The sequence below is a fragment of the Anopheles marshallii genome, chromosome 3 (genome assembly GCF_943734725.1).
Source record: "Anopheles marshallii chromosome 3, idAnoMarsDA_429_01, whole genome shotgun sequence".
NCBI lineage: Eukaryota > Metazoa > Arthropoda > Insecta > Diptera > Culicidae > Anopheles > Anopheles marshallii.
The window spans coordinates 35311908-35332280 of NC_071327.1; the positions used below are offsets into that span (position 1 = coordinate 35311908).

Consider the following 20373-nt stretch of genomic DNA (forward strand, 5'->3'; position numbering starts at 1 on the left):
GGTCGTGAGAATCGAACACAACCGCCAACGCAAACCGGCATGGAAAAAGGATCCACATCGCATCGTGGAGGTTAATTTGTACTTTGCACCGAAGAATGCCCTTCCTGACCTTCCGGGGTTTGCTTTGACTCTGAAGGTGTTGTTTTGCACTGGTTTCGTTGTTTTTTTCGCTTGAATAGCTTTCAAACCTCGAATAGCGTCAGTATAGCAATTAGAACTTTTAATTTGAGGTAATATTTAGCAAAATGTATGATTTATATAAACAAAAATTCAACACTGGTACACAATTTTAAGTAAACATTCTAGCAAAGCTGAAAATGTTAAAAATAATTATCTACTTAACTTGTTTAGATATAGAAAATGGTTTACCGTAAGGATATTTGTCCATTTGTAAATATAACATTGCGACGTACAGAGAATGTTTTTGGTTCATGCCAGAACAGCAATTTAATTTTCAGTGAAAAAACAGTATGCTGTACATGTTTAGTAGGTTAAGTTCAACTTTGTTTTTGGTTTCCTATATATTCCACGGAATACGTGACATGTTTGTCTGGTAACATACACAATTTCTGCTCAAATCGTGGTGAATGAAATAACAACTGATCTATTCTTCTGCTAGCACAGTCAATGTTCGCGACGCAAGCTGTATTTCAAACAGCCTCACTCACTGTTGTATCATAGCTAAACCTATCATTCAAAGTCTTTGGGTCTTTGTTTCGGAGCAAATCGGTCATATGCCTTATGATCGCTACCATCTCTACCGAGGCTAAGATTACCTTCATGCAAGGCAGCCATTGTTAGCAGATTACTTTGATCATATGATGGGTTTCGTCTGGTTATCCTGTTATTGATCAGCTTCCCCGAAAAATTGCCCCGAGGAATTAATGCTTCGTTGACGCTTCTTAACAAGACTTATTCAAAAGTACACTCTGTTATTACAGAGTGTAGGTCACCCGTTAAAGCAGGTTTTACAGCTGGTTGATCGACACTGATCGTATGCAACGCATTCCTTCTTCTTCCAGCAGTAGAATTAAAAAACGGTTTTGGCGATGAAAAAAGTGTTGTTTAAAGATTGATCACGCTTTTAGGTACATAAAACATTTTGACATTGGCCTCATGACGCTCGTCATATTACATTTGCTATGTTGTAAACCGTAATGAAACTTACATATGGTTTTTTTTATAATATAATCTGCGACTAAAATTAGTTAGGGTTTAATGGTAAACGTTCAAGCTGGGATGAATGAAAGAAATTGAGTATTAAAATACAAACTAAAATGAAAATTTAACTACATCAACTGCCAGTCAGATATTACTGAATAGTTTTGGGATATCAAAGGGTTTTGTCATCTCGGTTTCGTTGCTCCTGTGTAGCTGTTTGAAAAAAAAAAACTAATATGCGTTCATAAATAACACACAGCATACGACCATGAGCCGAACTACATCTGGTAAGAATTAAACTCATCATAGAGTTTTTGGACCCTATCGAGCAATCTTTTCAAATTTACCCATACGTCTGTCCGCCGTAAATCATATTTTTGTACTCATGAATTTTGTCCCGGGTCTCTGAGATGAATAATATCTCGTGATCCGTAAGCAAATCGTTAGCGTGTTTGAGATTTTATATACAGTGTACGAATGTTCCTAAGCACAGAAGTCACCACAGCAAATGTGCCCAACAGACGACAAATACTCAGTATCATCTTAAATGAATCAAGACCTTGGTAGTGTTGGCCTCGATTTGAAAGTACATAAATTATGCATATGATATTTTGAGGTTTTTGGAATTTAATGACTAATTTGTTGAAAGACACCGTGTTCCAGTTTTTGTTGTCGAAGATCAACAAATGCATGAGCGAATCTGTTCTGATTAAGGTGAATTATGAGCTTCTCGGGGTGCCGGTACTGTGAAATTTTGTATGGGAATAAATCTGAGCCTTTAATAAGGCGGTCATAATTTAAATTTGTGTGGCAGATGTTACTAATTGGTTGTACGTTTGGTGTATACTAAACACATTTCCGAAAAACAAACAGCCAGAAAAGTTTCGGAAAATACATTATGATGACTCTCTTTAATTTCAACGCTATTTTATACACTTCATAATATTTCGTATTCGTACTATGAACGGTGAAGACTTACCTATTAGCTTGAAATACCTTGATGTCAAAACAAGAGACAGATAAAAGGCAATACATGGACGACATCGTATATCCAGTTGGTAAATTTGTCAATATTACATGAAAGAGAATCGTTTTTTTCTTTCTCTGTCTGCAGTACCAAAAAGATAAAAAAAACAGGTCGAACCGTTAGGAAGCGGTGGTTTATTGTATATACAAAGTTCATCATAATAATGATCAGAGTTGGGACGGGGTAAAGGCAGTAATGGTTGAAACCCATCGTTTGGCACTTGTTGCAATTGGTGCTGTGGATGAAGTGGCACACGTTCATCAATTTCACTTGTTAAGAGACTACTACCGTGCTGGAAATGTAGCATGGTCTGCCGAGGACGTGTGTGATCCTTTAAAAGGATATGGTCCCGTTGATGCATTTCCGTCAGTGGATATTCGTAATCTATTAGCCCCATATTCTGCGTCAGGTCGGGATTGCACGGGGTCATCTGTTTCCGCTCATACGTGAAGTATTGAGTTTGAAGTTCTGTGAATAGAGCAAAAATGAAAATATTCTCAACTCGTTATATTATGTAAGACGAACCATGTTAAATGATTAAAATATTTTATATTTCATAGTCAGATGTTTAGAGAAGCATAGCTAAGTAACGTAATAAAATTTGTTGAAATTGAATATCATTAAGCGGTGGAGCATTGCAAACGGTTACAAACGGTAATTTGTTCGACTGCATCCATGAAATACGCTGGAAGCATCTGGTACTGATGGAATGTGACCTGATGCAAAAAGGTTAATTACCTAGGGAAGTAATCACCCAAAGAAAGGAAGATCACCGAAGCGAATGTAATTAGCGTGGCAAGCTCGAAACGTTCTTTAAAGAACCGATTTCTTGTTTGTAATGCGATTGTGATTAATTTGTGGCAGTGAGGAGAAAAGAGAATAAAACATTTTAGGGTCTCAGCAAAATTGTGTGTTAAAACTGGGGAATACAAATCCATCAGCTCCAGGACTTGTGGAGGATGAAAAAAGGATCAAAAATTGATTACAACGAAATTTAAAGCATTTTTGCGAATTTTTCTTCTAAGTCAAAAAAAAAAAAATAAATCATGCGGAAATGAACATAAAATGTGTTGAAAACTATTTACAAACAATTTTTAACAGAAAGATAAGTACATGCATGCACTACCAGAATCTATCATCACAGAGCAAGGTTAGATGATAGATAATGCGTCTAATCAATTTCCAATTTACGCATACAAATTGTAATCCTCAACAAAGCCTACCTCAATCCGATTTTCACCCTAGCTTATAATCGTTTCTAATTTTAACTGGATGTATGTCTATTCTATGGAGGGGTGGTGTACATTGAAACGACGTGGTGTACAATGGGCGAAATTTCATAATGGTTTTAGAATAGATTCCTCACTTCCAAATTAGAATCTATTTTGTAGTTACAACCTCATTAATTTGTGTTATGTATTTGGTGTTCTTTGGGTTGACGGTCCAAAACCGACTATAGTCGTTGGACTAAATAATCATGATGAAGGGGAAGTGTTTCTGATATATGTCTTATTGTGTTTACCATATTAAGGAATATTTTTACCAAAAATAGAATAAATTTGTTGTGATCGTTTGGACATTTTAATAGTATAAAAAAAACAGAAAAATCGTGGATGTGTCATACTTGCATAGTGAGGTTATTTTTGAACCACTCGTTAATCTACTAACATGTTTTAATTTTGAAAGGTTTTGACAACTACCAAACCATCGTTAATCATTTTCCTCCGCTCGTTTCGAAAACCTTTTTTCAGTCGTAGGTGTTAAAGAACTCGACTCAGCATCTTGTCCTCTAACACCGAGCAAAAAAAAAGAATAAAAACCGATTTTCATTGTGTCGGTTGAGCTGCTGAACAACACTGTTGAAGTTGTAGGTTAAGAGCGGATTCACTATGTTAGCGTAACAAAAACAGCACGCACTCGAGGTGTAACCGTCGTTTAAATTCGATTAGCATTTGACCGAAAATTAAAGGGATGTCCAAGAAAACAATCGCTCCATAGCTAATTTAATGTTTTTTTTTTCTGCTCAGTGTTTAGTTGGTGGCAGACTGACAACAGATAGAATGGAATAAAATGATTGACATGCAATAACAAAAAAGGGTCACAGTGTGATGGATACAATGAAAGTGAATGATTAAGGAGTTTGAGGTTAGCAAATCGTTTGAAACAACAAAACGGTGTTACCTTGTCTTGTTGTTGATATAGCAGAAATAGATGAAAATTTCACATTGAACATCTTCAAACCAAACGTCTCAATATTTTATTTTGCTAAGCATTGACAAGCGATATCTATTGTGTTTGTTTCAGTAAAGGAAAGCGTTTAAGTGTAAGAATATGTACATTTAAATCCCTAGGTTTATTGAGGCATCAATAAGTTTTCAGTATTATGTGCGCTTAATGACTTAATGTGGTATAATATTTGGGGACAACATTTATACTACTGCCCCGAAATAGTCATATAAAAGTACAAAATACGTCTGCTTTAGCTTACCTGTACGTGCTGAACTATACAAAGGAATTGTTTTCTTTAGCCTGATGAACTTAAAGCCGCAAATCACTGCTCCAATGCAAACGATAGCGAACAGAGATGCCCATAAATACATGGACCAGTTGAATCCTGTGAATAGAAATAAATAAAATACAACGATTCATAAAACAACGTGTTCAATGCATATCTTATGTTATAATTGTATAATCATAAAATTGTTATCATTTTGTTTCCTATACATACTTCACGTATACAACAAAGAGACTAATGCTTTGAAATGCCAGATTTAATAGAAATTCTCGAATTTCGTATGATTATGGTAAGCTTCGTTTCCGTTTCCATCTGTACCGCGTTTCCTTCAATAAAAATGTTTCCTTCTAACTAACAGCGTGCAAACAGGAAGTGAGACGCACTGGAAACACAAGCAAAAGGCGTCATTTCTGTTTCCTCTTTGGAACCAGCATGGTAGCAATCGAATTAAAAATAGCACCAAAAGGAGAAATGGATAGGATCTGCGACAACGGCTGGTGGAGGGTAGATGTTGGGTACAATCACTTGTTGGCAATTAAAAGACAGCCTAAGGAAAGTGGGAAAGGTTTCTCGATTCAACATTCAGCCACAGCAGTATGTGACAACATTATTGGACCATTCTGAGCCATGACAACCTATCTGGCTGAACCTCAGGAAATGAAAGGTGACAAGTGCTGTGATGGGGGTTGTGCTCATTAAGAAAATATTTACCAGATAGAATTCTCAGGAAGGATCAGACATTTATTAAACTTTGAGAAAATTGTAAAAAAGTAATAATCGAAGTTTATGTTTTAAATAAGACAGTTTACGTCATATTCCCCCTATGCTCTTCGAACGGTTGAAATTAAACAAAATTAATCTTCAATGTATTTTTTTGTTGGAACAACCGACGTCAAAGCTAAAAAAGACTGAACACTGACCATTGACCACCACCTACACGGCAAACAACACATTAATAAAGTATAGGGTTTTCTGGGGATCGTTTTCCAGTCTGTCTCTCAAACCCGATTTACAAACCGTGGCGAGTTGTCAAAGGTCACCCACGGTGTCGACAATCGGCTTCTTCGTGGGTATTCCTCAGGCGATGGGAGCCTTGTCATTCAAGACGTAGCATTATTCTAAGGCACGTTTGTAAGCTATTCGGGGTCGACCATGCTGGGCAGTTTTGAACGGTAATAAACAATAATAGACTGTTACCTGTCTTGTTAATACCTGTGTCGATTGATTAAACGGTTGAGATTAAATTATTTCGCCGAAAGGTGAATACAAGACACACGCTTTGTGGAGTTTGTTCCATGACTCTGTCCATGGAATCCCGTTTATTTTACATCGCTTTGTAGACAACTGTGCATGAAGCTCATAAATCAGTTGTTTCCGTTTCTTCTTGTCAAATGGATAGAGTGTTCGCATTTTGTTAAACATTTACCAATAAAGGTAATTTAGACCCAGCCGGATGTCTTGAGGCGCAAGAAAGCAACGCATTGTGGAGGAGTTGTTTGTGAAATACTACAAAGTCAAATACGAAGCGTTAATCGATCCCCACTGGGCATGATGATGAATGGGAGCTTTCATTAGACTTATTGAAGCTAATTTTGACATTTTTTAATTTCTCCGTTAAAATGGCATAAATTAATCCCATGTTTTTCTGCAATGCAGATATATTTTTAGTTTTAAGTTGATCTTACAAACTTAGCAATTGTCGACAACGGCACAAACATGACCATATATCTCGTTGTAAGATTATTTGGTTATGCTTGAGTAATCAACTATTGTTGATATTACTTAGTAAGATGGTCAGTCCACGAGGCGTTCCAAACGTTGAACTAGAAATTATATCCATTCAACTAGATTCAAATGGATCAACTAATGAAAACAATACAAGTAGTAGTAGACTGTTGTTTTTAATAATTGTTTTCAATTGCAAATTTATAAAAATGTAATACTTTTGTCTTCAGTGTAGCTAAAGACCATAACTGCAATGTTGCTTAATTTTACTTTCACCTTAGCATGAAAAGTGAATGCATTCTTCTCTGTAATGTTGCATCTATATTTTTGTTTTATGTACATGGTGCAAACGCTCAAGTGGCGGAAATGATGCGGAGGTTAACACAATAAATTTAAGGAATGCCGCCCAAGTGACGTGACATCATAGCGACACGTGCGCATCGTAAGTCGAGCGTGGCAGACGTGCGTATAATTACTTTACCAGCCAGCGTGATGTTTTATGTTGGGAAGTTACAAGCACATGTCATGCAAGTTTTCAAAATCATTAGTGGCCAAGTAGAAAGGAGAGCACGAAGTGTGTCTGTGAAGCATAGCAATTAAAGTGAATCTGAGATTTAAGGTTCGTTTTGAGTTTGAGGTTTGGCCAATATTTGACAACTGCTGTCTGCAGCTAATAGTGTTTCGCTTAAAAAAAAATGTATAAAATTCCATGAAAAAATGTCACATGGTGTTTTTGTCAAAAATATTCAAAATAAACACAATCGCTTATTTCGAGTAATAAATCATGTTAATCTCCAAGTAAAGCTCGATACAATTCTCGTTGAGATTACAATAATCCAGCAGAATTGAATTTCGAAAATTCAAAAACATTTGTTTCACATCCCATTGCATCAAGGCACCACAACTGGGATGGGAAATAAATCTTTTTACAACGCAGATTACCTGCTGCCGAAAGAATGTCGATAAATCAAAGAGGCTTTCCGTATTCACGGTAGTGCATGTTGACACACTCAACAGAAGCTGGACGGAAGCAGTACAAATGAATTGACACGTCTTTCACAATATGGTGCTTGGTGCTTACATGGTGCTTGGGAAGTGTATTGCAAATGTTGAAGAAAAAGTTAGGCCCTACTAACGGTTGAACCAGGCCCATGTGCGATGGTAACCGTCATCATCGTTGCATAAGATTTCATGTGTACGAGTCCAATCATAACATTGCTGCGTCCTATTTTCTCATGGTTGTTAGCTGAATGAAGGGAGTGTCATATGCTTGTTAGGTACACGAGGGATAAGGATGTTACGCTGTGGAATAAATTACTAGAAACTTTATTTAGTTTCTTCATGGTGGACGCAAACAGTACGGAATTACCAAGAAACGTTTGGTTTGCTAATGTAGTTTATGAATGTGAGATTTTGACCTGGAAAACCGCTCCCTGTTGAGCTTTCATAGTATTTTTTTCATTACTTTATGATTTTGCATTCATGACAACAAGTTGATTTTTTAATTAGCTTTGTGTTACAGTTATTTTTGTAATTTTTTTATTGATTCTCGTTGTAATTATTGCCATCCATGAAAACTTCAGAAATTATTTATTAATTGAAATATTTCTACCAATGAATGAATGATTTGAGATTCCTATTCTCTCTCTCCCTTTCTCTCTCTCTCTCTCGCTCTCTCTTTCCCTCCCTCTCTCTTTCTTTCTCTCTCTTTCTCTCTTCTTGGATTAATGACCTTCTAGGTCATGCCTGTCATTTCTGGCTTACTAGACTTAATTTTACCACGTAGCCGGATAATCAGTTCTTGCTACGGGGGGTTGGTCCGGATGGGATTTTGGACCGGTCCTGTCGTGTGAAGACCAGCGCCGCTACCAATAAAAAACCGGCCGCTCCTACTTCCCTTCCTACTCAAAATCAAATGAATAGATATCCATGTGTAACATGAAGTTTCGCTCTGTTGTAGTTGTGTGCTATTCGAAGTGAAGTGACTAACATTAAGATAGGTTTCTTTTACAATTTTCACTGTTTTAGAATCACATCACACGGAGATGCAACTATCCCCAAAACGGTGTTGCCTCGTAAGTGGTTTCATGTCATTTAAATCAATCTGCCCTTAGCGTTGGGCAAATGGATTCGAGCGTATGGAGAATGTGCTACTTTACTCGAAAGCCTATGGTAACGGCTGTGAGCGGCTGGCTAGAGATTGGATTTGTTTCTATGGTCGTAAAAGAAACGCCATAAATATGAGTGCATTTCCTCGAGCCGTTAACAAACAGTTCACCGTCACCGATTATAATGGCATGGAATAGCTAAGGGTTTAGTATAGCATAGATTATATTTTATTAGCTTCAACATGATGCATTTCTAACACTCTGGAAAAGTTGAGGTTGTTTTACGAGTTTAATATTTTTTGTAATTAGCAAACGCGGTGTCTGAATAAAGAATGTTGAACAATAAGGTAGCTCCAAGTAAAGATTAATCATCACCAATGATTTTAAAGGTGTTTTCAAACGAAATTCTGTAGAGGTTAAACTCATGACACAACATAGAAGAAAGGTTTTTTCGTTATTATAAATTCTGGATAAAATAAGGATCGTGCTACCAATTTAGGATTGGAGGCTGTAGCTTGTAAAACTTAAAGCAGATAATATTGAACTTATTATCACAATCGTTACAATGTGTCGGTGAAAAAGAATGTAATCGGAATCTCTTTAAACATATTATTATAATATAATAACCATAATTTGTATAATATCACTGCAGGGTCCAATCACATATCTGATCGACTAAATCTTAATCAGACTGCATCCCAGATAACATCAAAATTAAACTGCATGATTTAATATTGTGGTCGAATCAGTCAACACACGGGAAGGATAGCGTTGTAGACTTTAAGTAGCATGACATATGGAACCATCATCCATTGAGAGAAATGTTAATTTATGGCCTACCGTTTGGACATATGAAACTGACAAAGCATCAACTTTTAATGATGATGAATGCAGGACGCCAGGTGTTGACTAATGTGCATGTGTCAAATATCATGAAGAGATACTAACGTATTTCATTTTGTTTTGAAAGATAGAAGCAATTTTATGAATCCTTGGCATATAGGTAAAAAATATCTTGGCAAGAGAAAGTCATTGGTAGTTCCTTACGTGTCGAGTGATGAATGGAACTGTTTAATTCACTTGCATCGATGTATCAGTAGTAATGCACATTTTGGACATGCAATGGTCGGTTTGCCCGGACAATATTCTTTGGCGACACTAATGGGAAATCGTTGTCGTAATTTGGCTTCCAACTCGTTGGACATTTTCGAGGGCCAATGTTCACTGTCAGTCTACTGATGGGTTGAAGATAAGATAAGTCTCAATCTGGTATTTCGCGTCCTTTCTCTCCTTTCCGTCCTCGGTCGGTCTCTGCTTCTCCGAATATCAATGTGCTTAACTCTTTCGGCTGTTATCTGCACCACGCAAATGGGCGAGAATCATCAACGAAAAGTTGAGGCAGTTTACTTTTTTAGTTTAGTTTAGTTTGATGAAAATGTTATCATTTTATGATAATCGTTGGACTTCCATATTGCGCAGGTTTTGTTGTTTTTGGTTTCGTAGTAGAATCTGCCATTTAAATTGCATGTAAGATTAATTCATAAACGTGATCGAATCAAAATGGTCAATTTTGAATATGTGTAATTGGATTAACAACGAAATTGTACCTACAAGACAAACAAAGGTAATGTGTTTAAGGTACTTTCGAGGAAACAGTATGGTAACTTAATTTTTGTTTTCGGTCTTCGGATATGTATACAAGCGACACATTAACTGCATCATCGCATGCCGTTGAAAAAAAGTATGTTTCGAAACTGTTTTTCGGTTGGACGTGTTGCATTTTCTCCATGCCTTGGTTATGGTATGGTTTTTAACATTGATGAATGCTTGGCTTACACGACGACCTTTCATCATTGATTTTTTCATGTTGAACTTTAACCGATAATTAATGATGTCGACTCGGTTGACGACGCATGAACATGAAAAGTAGACAGTTTCCGTAGTAAACCGCCTTCAATGTACTGATGATGGAATAGAAAACAGATTTTAAATTTAGGCAAGTTCAAACTATGAATTTGTCTGTGTATATATTGAATTTGTGTAAATCATCAGCAACATTGAATGCGCGGGAGGGATAAAAAGGGACACATTTGGTTCGAACAGATTTTCGTGGGGTGTCGTTCAGGTTTGTATATTTTGTATAATTTATTCCGATGGCTTAAAAGAAAAAAAGAAAAAAGAATTGGCAAGTAATTTTGTCTTCTGTACAGAGGATAGGAGGCAAACAGATATCTGCTATTGCACTCAGAAATAAAGTTACTTTACCATGATAGCAGTACTTTCTACCGGTTGAAAGTTCCACTAATGTTTTAATAACCGATATAAAATGTCAGATTTGGGATTGGATTTGGATTTGTTATCCGTTAGTTCGATTTGTATGGTTGAATGATTTGAATTGCTCTTCATGTGTCTTGTCTAGCCACCATTGATAATAAATGCTATTTGCCAAGAGTGTTGGTTTACTCTTCCGATTTCCGGTATCATTTTTATCGGGTGGCCTTTTTTGTAATTTTATAACACAGTTGTTGAATCGATTGCCTTAGAAAAGGCGTCAGAAGAGCAGGCTTGCACTACTTTCGTGGGCATAAATTTGTGGTCTACAATCGCATCCCATAACATTAGCGACAATAAAAGAGTACTATGAGCGTGTCACATAATTTACTAATCGTCAGGAAATTGCTAGTAAAGCAACCAAAGAAAACGGAAAAGGTTGATCCAGTCAATACATTTGGAAAAAAAAACCCTTAAATAAACAGAAATTTCCTACGGCTTGTTACCGTGCCGGATGGGGATACTTCCCATCGAAACGGAAGTTCTCTCTCGAAAAATATATTAGAGGAAGGAACAAGTGAGAATCTGGTTTATTCTTTATCGACAATTGTGGCTAGTGTTTTGAACATAAGAAGACTATTTTATACATTTTTCGGTTTTTCAATGAAAACTTTGCCTTTTGTGCGTAGAAAATGTTTCTTTTTTCGGAGTTGGAATATTGACGAGATACAACTTTCGTAAAAAGTCACTGAAACTTTCCAGTCTATTAAATACACTTGAAATGTTTTGTGTCTGACTTTCTCAAAGAACATTATTTGTTTTGAGGGATAATAAAACCTAATGTATGCGCACTATAGCATAATTGTTGCGCTAACAATAGTTACTCCACTTTGTTATTTTTTAGAAATATTTTTGAGTAAGTTATCCTACATCAAAACAGATTTTCACAGTTTTGTTAAAGCTTGCTTAGTTTTGGGCGAACCAGATTTAGATATTGCCTGTTGTGATGTTTTGTTCTCCAGCTTTTCTATTCTAAAAACTGCTCAAATTGAATTTATATCTTAGAGCATCTGATATCTACCAGCAACTGCACTTTCGAGTGGCAGGTTGATCGAGCATCTGGCGTTCCTTACGTACGGAAGCATTGTAACCGGCAACATCAAAGTGGGGAGATCAGTCGTACCCCATTTTGAGCCGTTTTTAGAACATTGATGCTTACCAGACACAACAATGTACCAACATTATGCCGCAATATGCTGTGGATATGGGCGATATGGCGCCTCGGAAGTTAAGAGGGATGCTATATGAGGCCCTTGAAGTACGTTCAAACTAAACTTCTCTACGTCTGGACGAGTACTTTATAAAGTGCTCTGCTTTCAGCCAATGAAACGAGTCGCTCGAGAATGAAATTGAAGTGTAGGCCGACTTCTTGAAATGAAGTCATTTACACATCATTTTGATAATTAACGAGAACTTTTCGACGTAATCAAATTTTGAATGGGGAATGTTGACCACATTAGAAGTCACTACTATTCTGTACACTTAATCGGATAAATCAGAAATGACCTGGATTGACAACAATTGCTGCGGACTTCCAAAGATGGTAAAAGCTTTAAAGGCGGCTTATCACTTATTTCTATTACTTTCGTAAGAGTTTCATTAACATAAAAATAAATAAAAATGTTCCTGATTCTCACCTAAAGGTGTGTTATTGCACAACCCATCGGAGCACTTGATGGACTGCTGACTCTTCCCAGCGCAACTGATGTTTGTACTATTGTTGAGAGCAACTGCTTGCGCTGAGGTACTATCAGTCGGTAAGGCTGCTGTAGTGAGCGGAACTCCGAATGAAGATATTTGCGCTGTTGAAGAGCTTCCGATACAGTGGCGCTGTCGAATCTGGGTGCAGTCTTGGCCACATTCACTCCACTCTGACCAACTCGACCATCGTCCGACTGCAATTGAATTATGCAAATGTAGTCAAATAAAATTATGTTGGTATACAGCTGAAAGATGTCTTGTAGTTGATGTTATGTGCCAAGCCTGACGAAGAAAACGTTTTCAATCGTTCGGATAAACAGCAACCATGCAACAAATGAAATATTTTCCTAAAGCACGCGTACAAGAAAATGTGACTCATAAATCAAGGGTGGTGTTGTTGACGGAATTTCATACTATCAGGGGGAAATACATGTTTCTTCTTATGCAAATGAAAAAAGTTAATTCAGAGCTTAGCCAAGGGCTTTTGTTTGTGAATAAACACCTTTTACATAATTGTTAAATTACATAAGGAAAAGGAATTTAAACTTTAAATTTCACATTACTGTTTTCAGTTGTGCATTCATTTACACGATTCTTTGAAATATTCCCTTTCTAAATGAATATTGGTTTATGCAAATCAGCCTTAAACAAATTTACAATCATCTTTAGAATTTTTGTTTAAGTATAATTACAACAAGAATCTTTTCGAGAAATCTATGAGTGTAGCATGGGTATTAAAATTGATTGTATCAAGCAAAAAAGAAATACCTACCAGAACAAGGTAAACAATCACTAGTGAATTCTGTATTTACTCCTTGACAGGTTGTCCCATTATTGATGGGTTCTGGGTTGTTACATATCCGCAATCGCCTTTTACCTTGCTTAGGATGACCGGGGCATTTGCAATCCGTCCAAGGACCCCATTGGCTCCATCCGCCATCGACTGTATAACAAAAGAAATGGAGAAGTATTATACAATTTTGTCGTTAATTTGTTGTCTTAGAAATTTAAAATACATAAACGTCATACATCTAGTGCAATAATTGTGAACAATTCATAAGTAGTTATGAGTGATTAAACTTACCGTAGACATTGATGAAAGCTGGTTCAGATACGCGTTTACCGGCGATATTTTCGGCAACACACGTGTAATTTGCCATGTCCTGTGGTATTACAAAAACAAATGATATAAGAAACAAATCATGAAAAATGTACAATTAAAACGAGTAGCTGCACGAAATATACGCTGAACGACATCATTGCCTGCGTATTGTAATCTTAGGACAACCTAGAAACTATGAATCCTATTCATCGACAACAAAACACAGTTCAAAGATTAAAAGAAGATAGCAAGAATGAACTAATTGGCATCATGTTTTTCATCATGTCTCAGATGAATGTGGTCTGATACTCATACCAAATAACACATCGGTGAAATTTTCTTCAAAGGCAAGTATGAACAAAGACAAAGCTAACAATGACAGGAGAAAATTCACAATTTTGATGGACAGCATATTTCCGGTTGATCGAATGGAATCATATCCTTTCTGCGAATGCAAATGTTAGCGATTTAATCGTGGTTTGGATGATTTGGAAAATAATAATAAGAATGTAATGTAATGGTTTATCATAGAAGTAACTTAATATCATAAGCTGAATTATTACAAAAGTAAGAATTTATTCAAAATTATCTGAAATTAGCTAATGGCGTCAATACTAAGCGTATCATTACGCCCAATGAGGAGATTTAGATTTGTTACGGTCTGCTAACCTGCATATTTACTCTGGTCAATAGAAGAGAGCTAGCTGTCAGCACTACGTAAGGAGGATTGGGTTGCATTGGAACGCCGTTTTTCTGCCATTCGACTTTTGCTGCAGGTGTTGCATTAGCGATGCAAACCAGTTCTGCCCGACCACCCGTGGCTACGCGTACGGTCTTTGGTGAGATGCTAATTTGTTTCTTTATAGCTATGGTGAAAAAGAAAAACGATGACATGATAGCATTTTATAATCAACATTCAGTTTAAATTAATCTGTGACGAAACGGAGTTAAGTAGGAACAGCAGTAACCAAAGCGAATATTATTCCATCAAAACTTCCAGTGGAACTCTGATTAGAACCATCCATGCTAAGGCTCAAGAGCTGCGATAAAACTTACAATTAATTATTTCAAGAAATGTAACATAAAGGCTCGTAAGTTTTAACATTCAAACCGTGGAACGCGCATTTTGGGTTTCACAGATTTAAAGAGAACATTTCAAAAGAGGGGTTTAGAATTGGGAAATGGTACAGATATGCACGTTCTTGATCAATTAATTCCACGTCGAAAGTTTCCATTCTCGAATGAAAATTGTGTTTCTCCCAACACACAATTAATCTGAAAATACGGTGTAGATGTGTGTATCGATAGTTGGAATGCATTTTATACAACAAGAGAGTCATTCATTTTTTTTTCTTACGATGCGAAAACAAGCTGGATTGAAACATTTACACCAGCTTCATGCGAGCTTTTGAGCACAGGAACGTGCAGTAAAAATAAACTTGTTTTACTCTCCCCTGAATGAATATGTACGAAGCATTCGATTTAAGTTTCAATCCGTTAATTTATGTGGTACGTCGTACGACAGTGGGGAGACTCCTTTTAAAAGTTTCACCAGCAATGGGATAAAGATTGAGATTAATCTGGAAGAATGGAGTGGATTTGTGAAGCGCACCTTATTCAATGACTTTACTGCAATCCGCAATAAAACTTCACCTCAGCATGCAACATATGCAAACCATACATAAAAAAATAAAAAAAGAACGGTACACAGAATATAGGGTGAATGCAAAAACCAAAAGACAATTATCATCACTCTACTGTTGAATGTTTTTCATTTAAGGACTTTTGCCAAACTATCATTAGTTACAGCTAATAGATTAACAGTCTGTTTTCCATGTTTATGTTTCCAAAATTATACATGGAATTATACATATTTATTCAACTTTATAGTAGAGTGAATGAATGAATGTAATGAAGTGTATGATGAGCCTGAAGTATATAATACCCCAACTTCCAGGAGAATCGTTTGTGGTTACATGTGTGTCCAAGAGAAATGGTTACCAGTCGGTAATTAACACTTACTTGCTGTCTGGATCGTAACCGGTTGGGTCTTGACATGACCGCGGGACGAGTAAGCACGGCATTCACATTTGAATGGGCCTTTGCCGAAAAACTCGTCGACGAGCTCTCGAGTGATGGTGGCCGTGGCTTCTTGCAGCTGCACACCGGTATGTGGATCTGTGTGGTGTTCTTCCTCCGTTGGTGGAGGTTTTGCACTTCCGCTGCACTTGAATGAGATCTTTGGAGTATGGAAAATGTCGAAAGTTAAAAATAGTCGGATTGTACATTTCGGAACAATTGTGCTTTAAGAAATACGGTTTCGTTTTTCTTTGATAAACAGCACTAAATTTTCTTTCTGCGCTGGTCTGAGCATTTATAGAGGTATGGTGCATGATCAAAAAGTTAAAATATTGAAAGGTTATAAAGGTTTACGGTTTGGTTACTTTTTTATATTTCAGTGTGGTTTAGTCCAGGTTTGTCTTACCTGGAGTGCATGTGACGCCTTACAGTACAGCTTGGCTGGTCGGTTCTTCATTACATAAGCACTCTTTGGCTCGACTATAAACACCGGATACGGCGTTCCGTCATTTCCCGCTCCAAAGCTCTCGATCTGATCGATAGCCCCTACCTCAAAGTTATCGGTGTAGTCCAACGAGTCGTGCTTATTCGCATTTGGAGCTCGATCCTCGGTCGCTCGACTATCTCCATCGAAGTTTCCCAATAGTTCGCCACCATCCTCATACCCATCCTCCTCATTTTCTTCTTCCTCTTCTTCCTCCTGGTTGTTTGCACCATACGTTGGTTTCACGTTAGTAACCGTCCCGGAAAAAGCCGGTAAGCTAGTGGAGACCTCCGGCTTGTACGGTGGTACACCAGCAGTGTTGGCGCCCTTTGATACAGTTGCATCGAGCGAGCTGCTACTGTCGCCATGTACATCCGGCAGCATGGCATCGGAAATGTAGCCAAAGTCATCGTTTACCGACGTATAACCTCGCCGACCTCTATCGAGCGGACCACCTGAGAGCTGTCGCTGATGTTGGTGATCCTTATTCACTTTGAGGCCAATTACGTTCTCCACCAAGCCGAACAAGCCGATAAATAATGGAAACAATGTCGCCGCTGTTATCCTCATGTTTACGACCCGCGCAGTAGCCGTTGTTATCTTGAGTATGTATTTGTACGTGTGGAGTGCAGCATATGTGTGCCGGTTGAGCAGTATCCCTTTAGTGGGACCAACACGAAGCTACACATTAGGCCACCCGTAAGTCACTTTCGGTGACATTGGCCAGTCGGTGTTGTTAATGTTGTGCTATTTACTATTCCTTAATCGAACAGTTTCACAATATTTTTTTTCTGTTATGACGGGCCTTCGATTTATTTTAATGTTTTGCTGATTTTCGAGAAATTGTGTGAACACTGATACATCCGTATGCGTTTAATCAATATGTACACAATAAATATACTTTAGTTGAACTCGTAATATCTGCAAACGAGAAAATTAAAAAAAAAAACAAATGTTAACAAAAGGGTAACAAAGTAGTTTGAGTATGAGCAAACATTGATAATTCAGCATATTGGCATGATTGAATCATAATCGCATAATGGGTCCAAAAAGACGAAAGACAAACCCGTGAAAAATTCATATACAATATTTTCCTTACATCCGAGTAAATACATTTCAAGATCATAATACAAAACGTAAAGAATACCATGTTTTAGTAAACCGTAAGCACGTGGTATAAGTAAAAACAAATTTTTTGTTCCAAATTGTGTAGCAACGAGTCTTATATGGATATCAATTTCAGTTGGAAATCTCTGTAGTATATTTTCACAAAGACAGCATGAGAACTTGTGACAAAGACTGATGACTTCAATTTTTATCAACTGACAAGTTGCCTCAGATCTTCTTTTTGAGGTTCATCCAACTGATATAGCTTTGGGATGGGATTTACTATGATAGGATAGTTAAATCTCCACATGATATGCTCCAAATGAAAAATGTGAAGCAGTTTATATCGATGTAGAACCCTAATGACAACCGATGACTTACCGGAACCATATACGAAACTAATATCTTCGTATTTTACTACATGTGCCCCGAGTACAACTAGTCTTAGGATAGTAGCAAATTGATTGTTTTTTGAAAGTAAAAGAAACTAAGCTTTTTACTAAAATTGTTTGGGGAAAGAAAAACAATGGATTGTAAAAAGAAATATAAACGAAACGGAAGTTTGTCAGTAATACAACAAGGCCATCTTTAATGAAAAAAGATGTTAGATGATCAGATGTTAGATGATTCACTTAGGCATGTAGCAAATAAGTCATGAAAGGCATTTTGTTTGTAGAATACAATATAAAGAAATAATTGAGTGAGTAGAGCAATATTGGAAGCCTATTAACACTGATACGTTGGTTTACCCTATAAAATGATAATTGTAGCTATGTTCAATTGGTTTTAATTATATTTATTTATAATATGATAACTTTGCCGTATTATCTATGAAATGATCAAAATACTTATATAACTTAAATTGTAATTCAACTTTTCATTGTAACTTAATTGCGTTTTATACCATTTTAGCTTGCTTATGTAAGCCATTGTAATACGGACATGCTCACCTAAGTTCTATGTTTAACTAAGGATCATAAATGCGGAAAACTCAAATCGATTGAATTATTCGATTAATGGTAATACAAAAAACACTGAACAGACGAACAGTGCATGAAGAATTGCATGATGATAGTGTTACATTCTTGATTGAATTATTCATTGTAACACATACAATAATGCTTCTCCCGAGCTCAGCGCCATAAACTAGAATTTTGCCGGGCATGTGCCAGAAGGTTGTCTCATTCCCTTAACCAACATTTGTGTTTATCTTTTAGAACATTCTCTAACGCAAACACATTCCATCCCGAGTATATAAGGTAGGCTACAAATTTTAATCCTTGCCTGAAGCAGAATCCTTTCCGGACTCACTCGTAATTAGGGTTAAATTATCTGACCCATCGACACTGACCTATTTAACGTGTTGGTATGCGTAAGAGTGTTTCAAAAGGCCTTTCGCAAAAACGGGTTGCAGAAAACAGGCATGATTTATCTGGATGATCCCCTGGACCGATTCGACAATGGGAAAAGTTTTGATTGAGGAGCACCTGTTAGCCCCAGAGGTGCAATAAAAGACATCCCATGAAGTAATTCTGAACCATTTTTGAGCAAAATGTTTTTAAAACAACCATGCAGGCACCATAATATTTTTCTAGAGTATAGGTTGAACGGTAACAACCGGAGGAGAAGGGCAAGTGTGGAAATGTATCCAGCATCCCTTTTCTTCTGTATCTATCACGAACAGTGACAATGATAAATCACTCCCGGTGATCCTTCAGATTGATTATGGCAAGATTCGTCTTTATGTACGATAGATAGAATGAAGATAACAAATCTCCCAACAGTTCCGTGGAGAGTGTTTCCATTTTGATGGTTTCCAGCAACGAATCGAGTATCCTCAATGTCACCAGCTTTCGGCAGCAAAACAACGACATTAAGGAGCAAACGCTAAAAGATATTCTGCCCTTGTCAAGAAGAACATGAAGTTTCATTTTCTACATTATTCGCTTTTCACACGCTTGGAAACAGCAGGTCCGCTGTGTGGAGTTCTGAAGGGAAAAGATAAGCACGGCGTTTGTGTCAAATGTTTTAGAAGCTATATGGGCGAAGAGCAATACGCAGAAGTAAAATAAAGCGCCCAAATCGACGAAGACACATTCAATGAACGATCAATGACTTAATATAGGATCGGAATGTTTTAATGCCGATTACTTGAACGTAAGAGCTACGCTAACACACGCAGTGATTTTCTTAATTGCTTCTCTTTTAAAATTAAAATCAAACATATAACTAAGCATAGGAATATTGCTGACATTTACACTTATTGTACGTACTTATTGTACGATCGTAAACAAACAGCAAATAATATAAAATGTTGAAACTATGCAATCTAACATGTCTGACTTCCTCTTTGCTGGTTTTCGTAAACACAACTTTTGAAAACAAGGTCAAGAAGATGCGCTCCCCTTATGATTTCATCAAATTATTGCAGCTACCAGAAACAAGGTCTGTCCGCTCGTAAAGAAGGTTATAGCGACCGGAACAATAATTTATTCATTTATTTAAATGAACCAAATTAAGCATAATTATAATCGTTATGCCAATATAAACTTTCGAGAGAATGATTGACGACGATTCGGTCTACAATCGACAAGCTAGTGAATGCGTTACGTACCGTGGAGGATAAACAAAGCAAATGACAGGCAATTGAGATGAGCAGCAGCAACATTTTGACAGTCAGCAGCAGAACATTGAACATCATGAACGAAGACTGCTCTGCACGAATGCCAACCGAAAGGGAGAAGCAGTCAGCTCCACACATCAAAACTCATCAAAAACTTCACGAGCGTGACGGTGCTTTCATTTGCGGAGATTTTTTTGTTGTTGATTTGCTCAACCTTCGTAACGTTACTTCGCACTATGCAATGATTGAGTTGGTTTTGCTGTGGTCTGGGCGATGAAGTGTTGGTATGAGGTTTTCAAGATATCTTAGTAAGTACTTTAATAAGCCAGAAGCATGACATCGATTGAGCAGTGAGAAAACGGGGCCAATGCGTTGATTGAGTGTATTTGGTACTGCAAACGCTATGGTTA

General features: G+C 37.1%; 1 protein-coding gene across 1 annotated transcript; it reads right to left on the bottom strand.

The window, feature by feature from the left end:
- Positions 1-2355: 2355 nt before the first annotated feature.
- On the bottom strand, positions 2356-16803 carry LOC128712540 (netrin receptor unc-5-like). The gene is made up of 9 exons (XM_053807433.1): positions 16156-16803; positions 15693-15909; positions 14340-14536; positions 13653-13731; positions 13341-13511; positions 12505-12765; positions 4677-4802; positions 2477-2656; positions 2356-2423 (listed from the first exon to the last, which is right to left on the bottom strand). The coding sequence occupies exons 1-9, from the start codon at positions 16801-16803 to the stop codon at positions 2356-2358; spliced, it is 1947 nt and encodes a 648-aa protein (XP_053663408.1).
- Positions 16804-20373: the final 3570 nt, after the last annotated feature.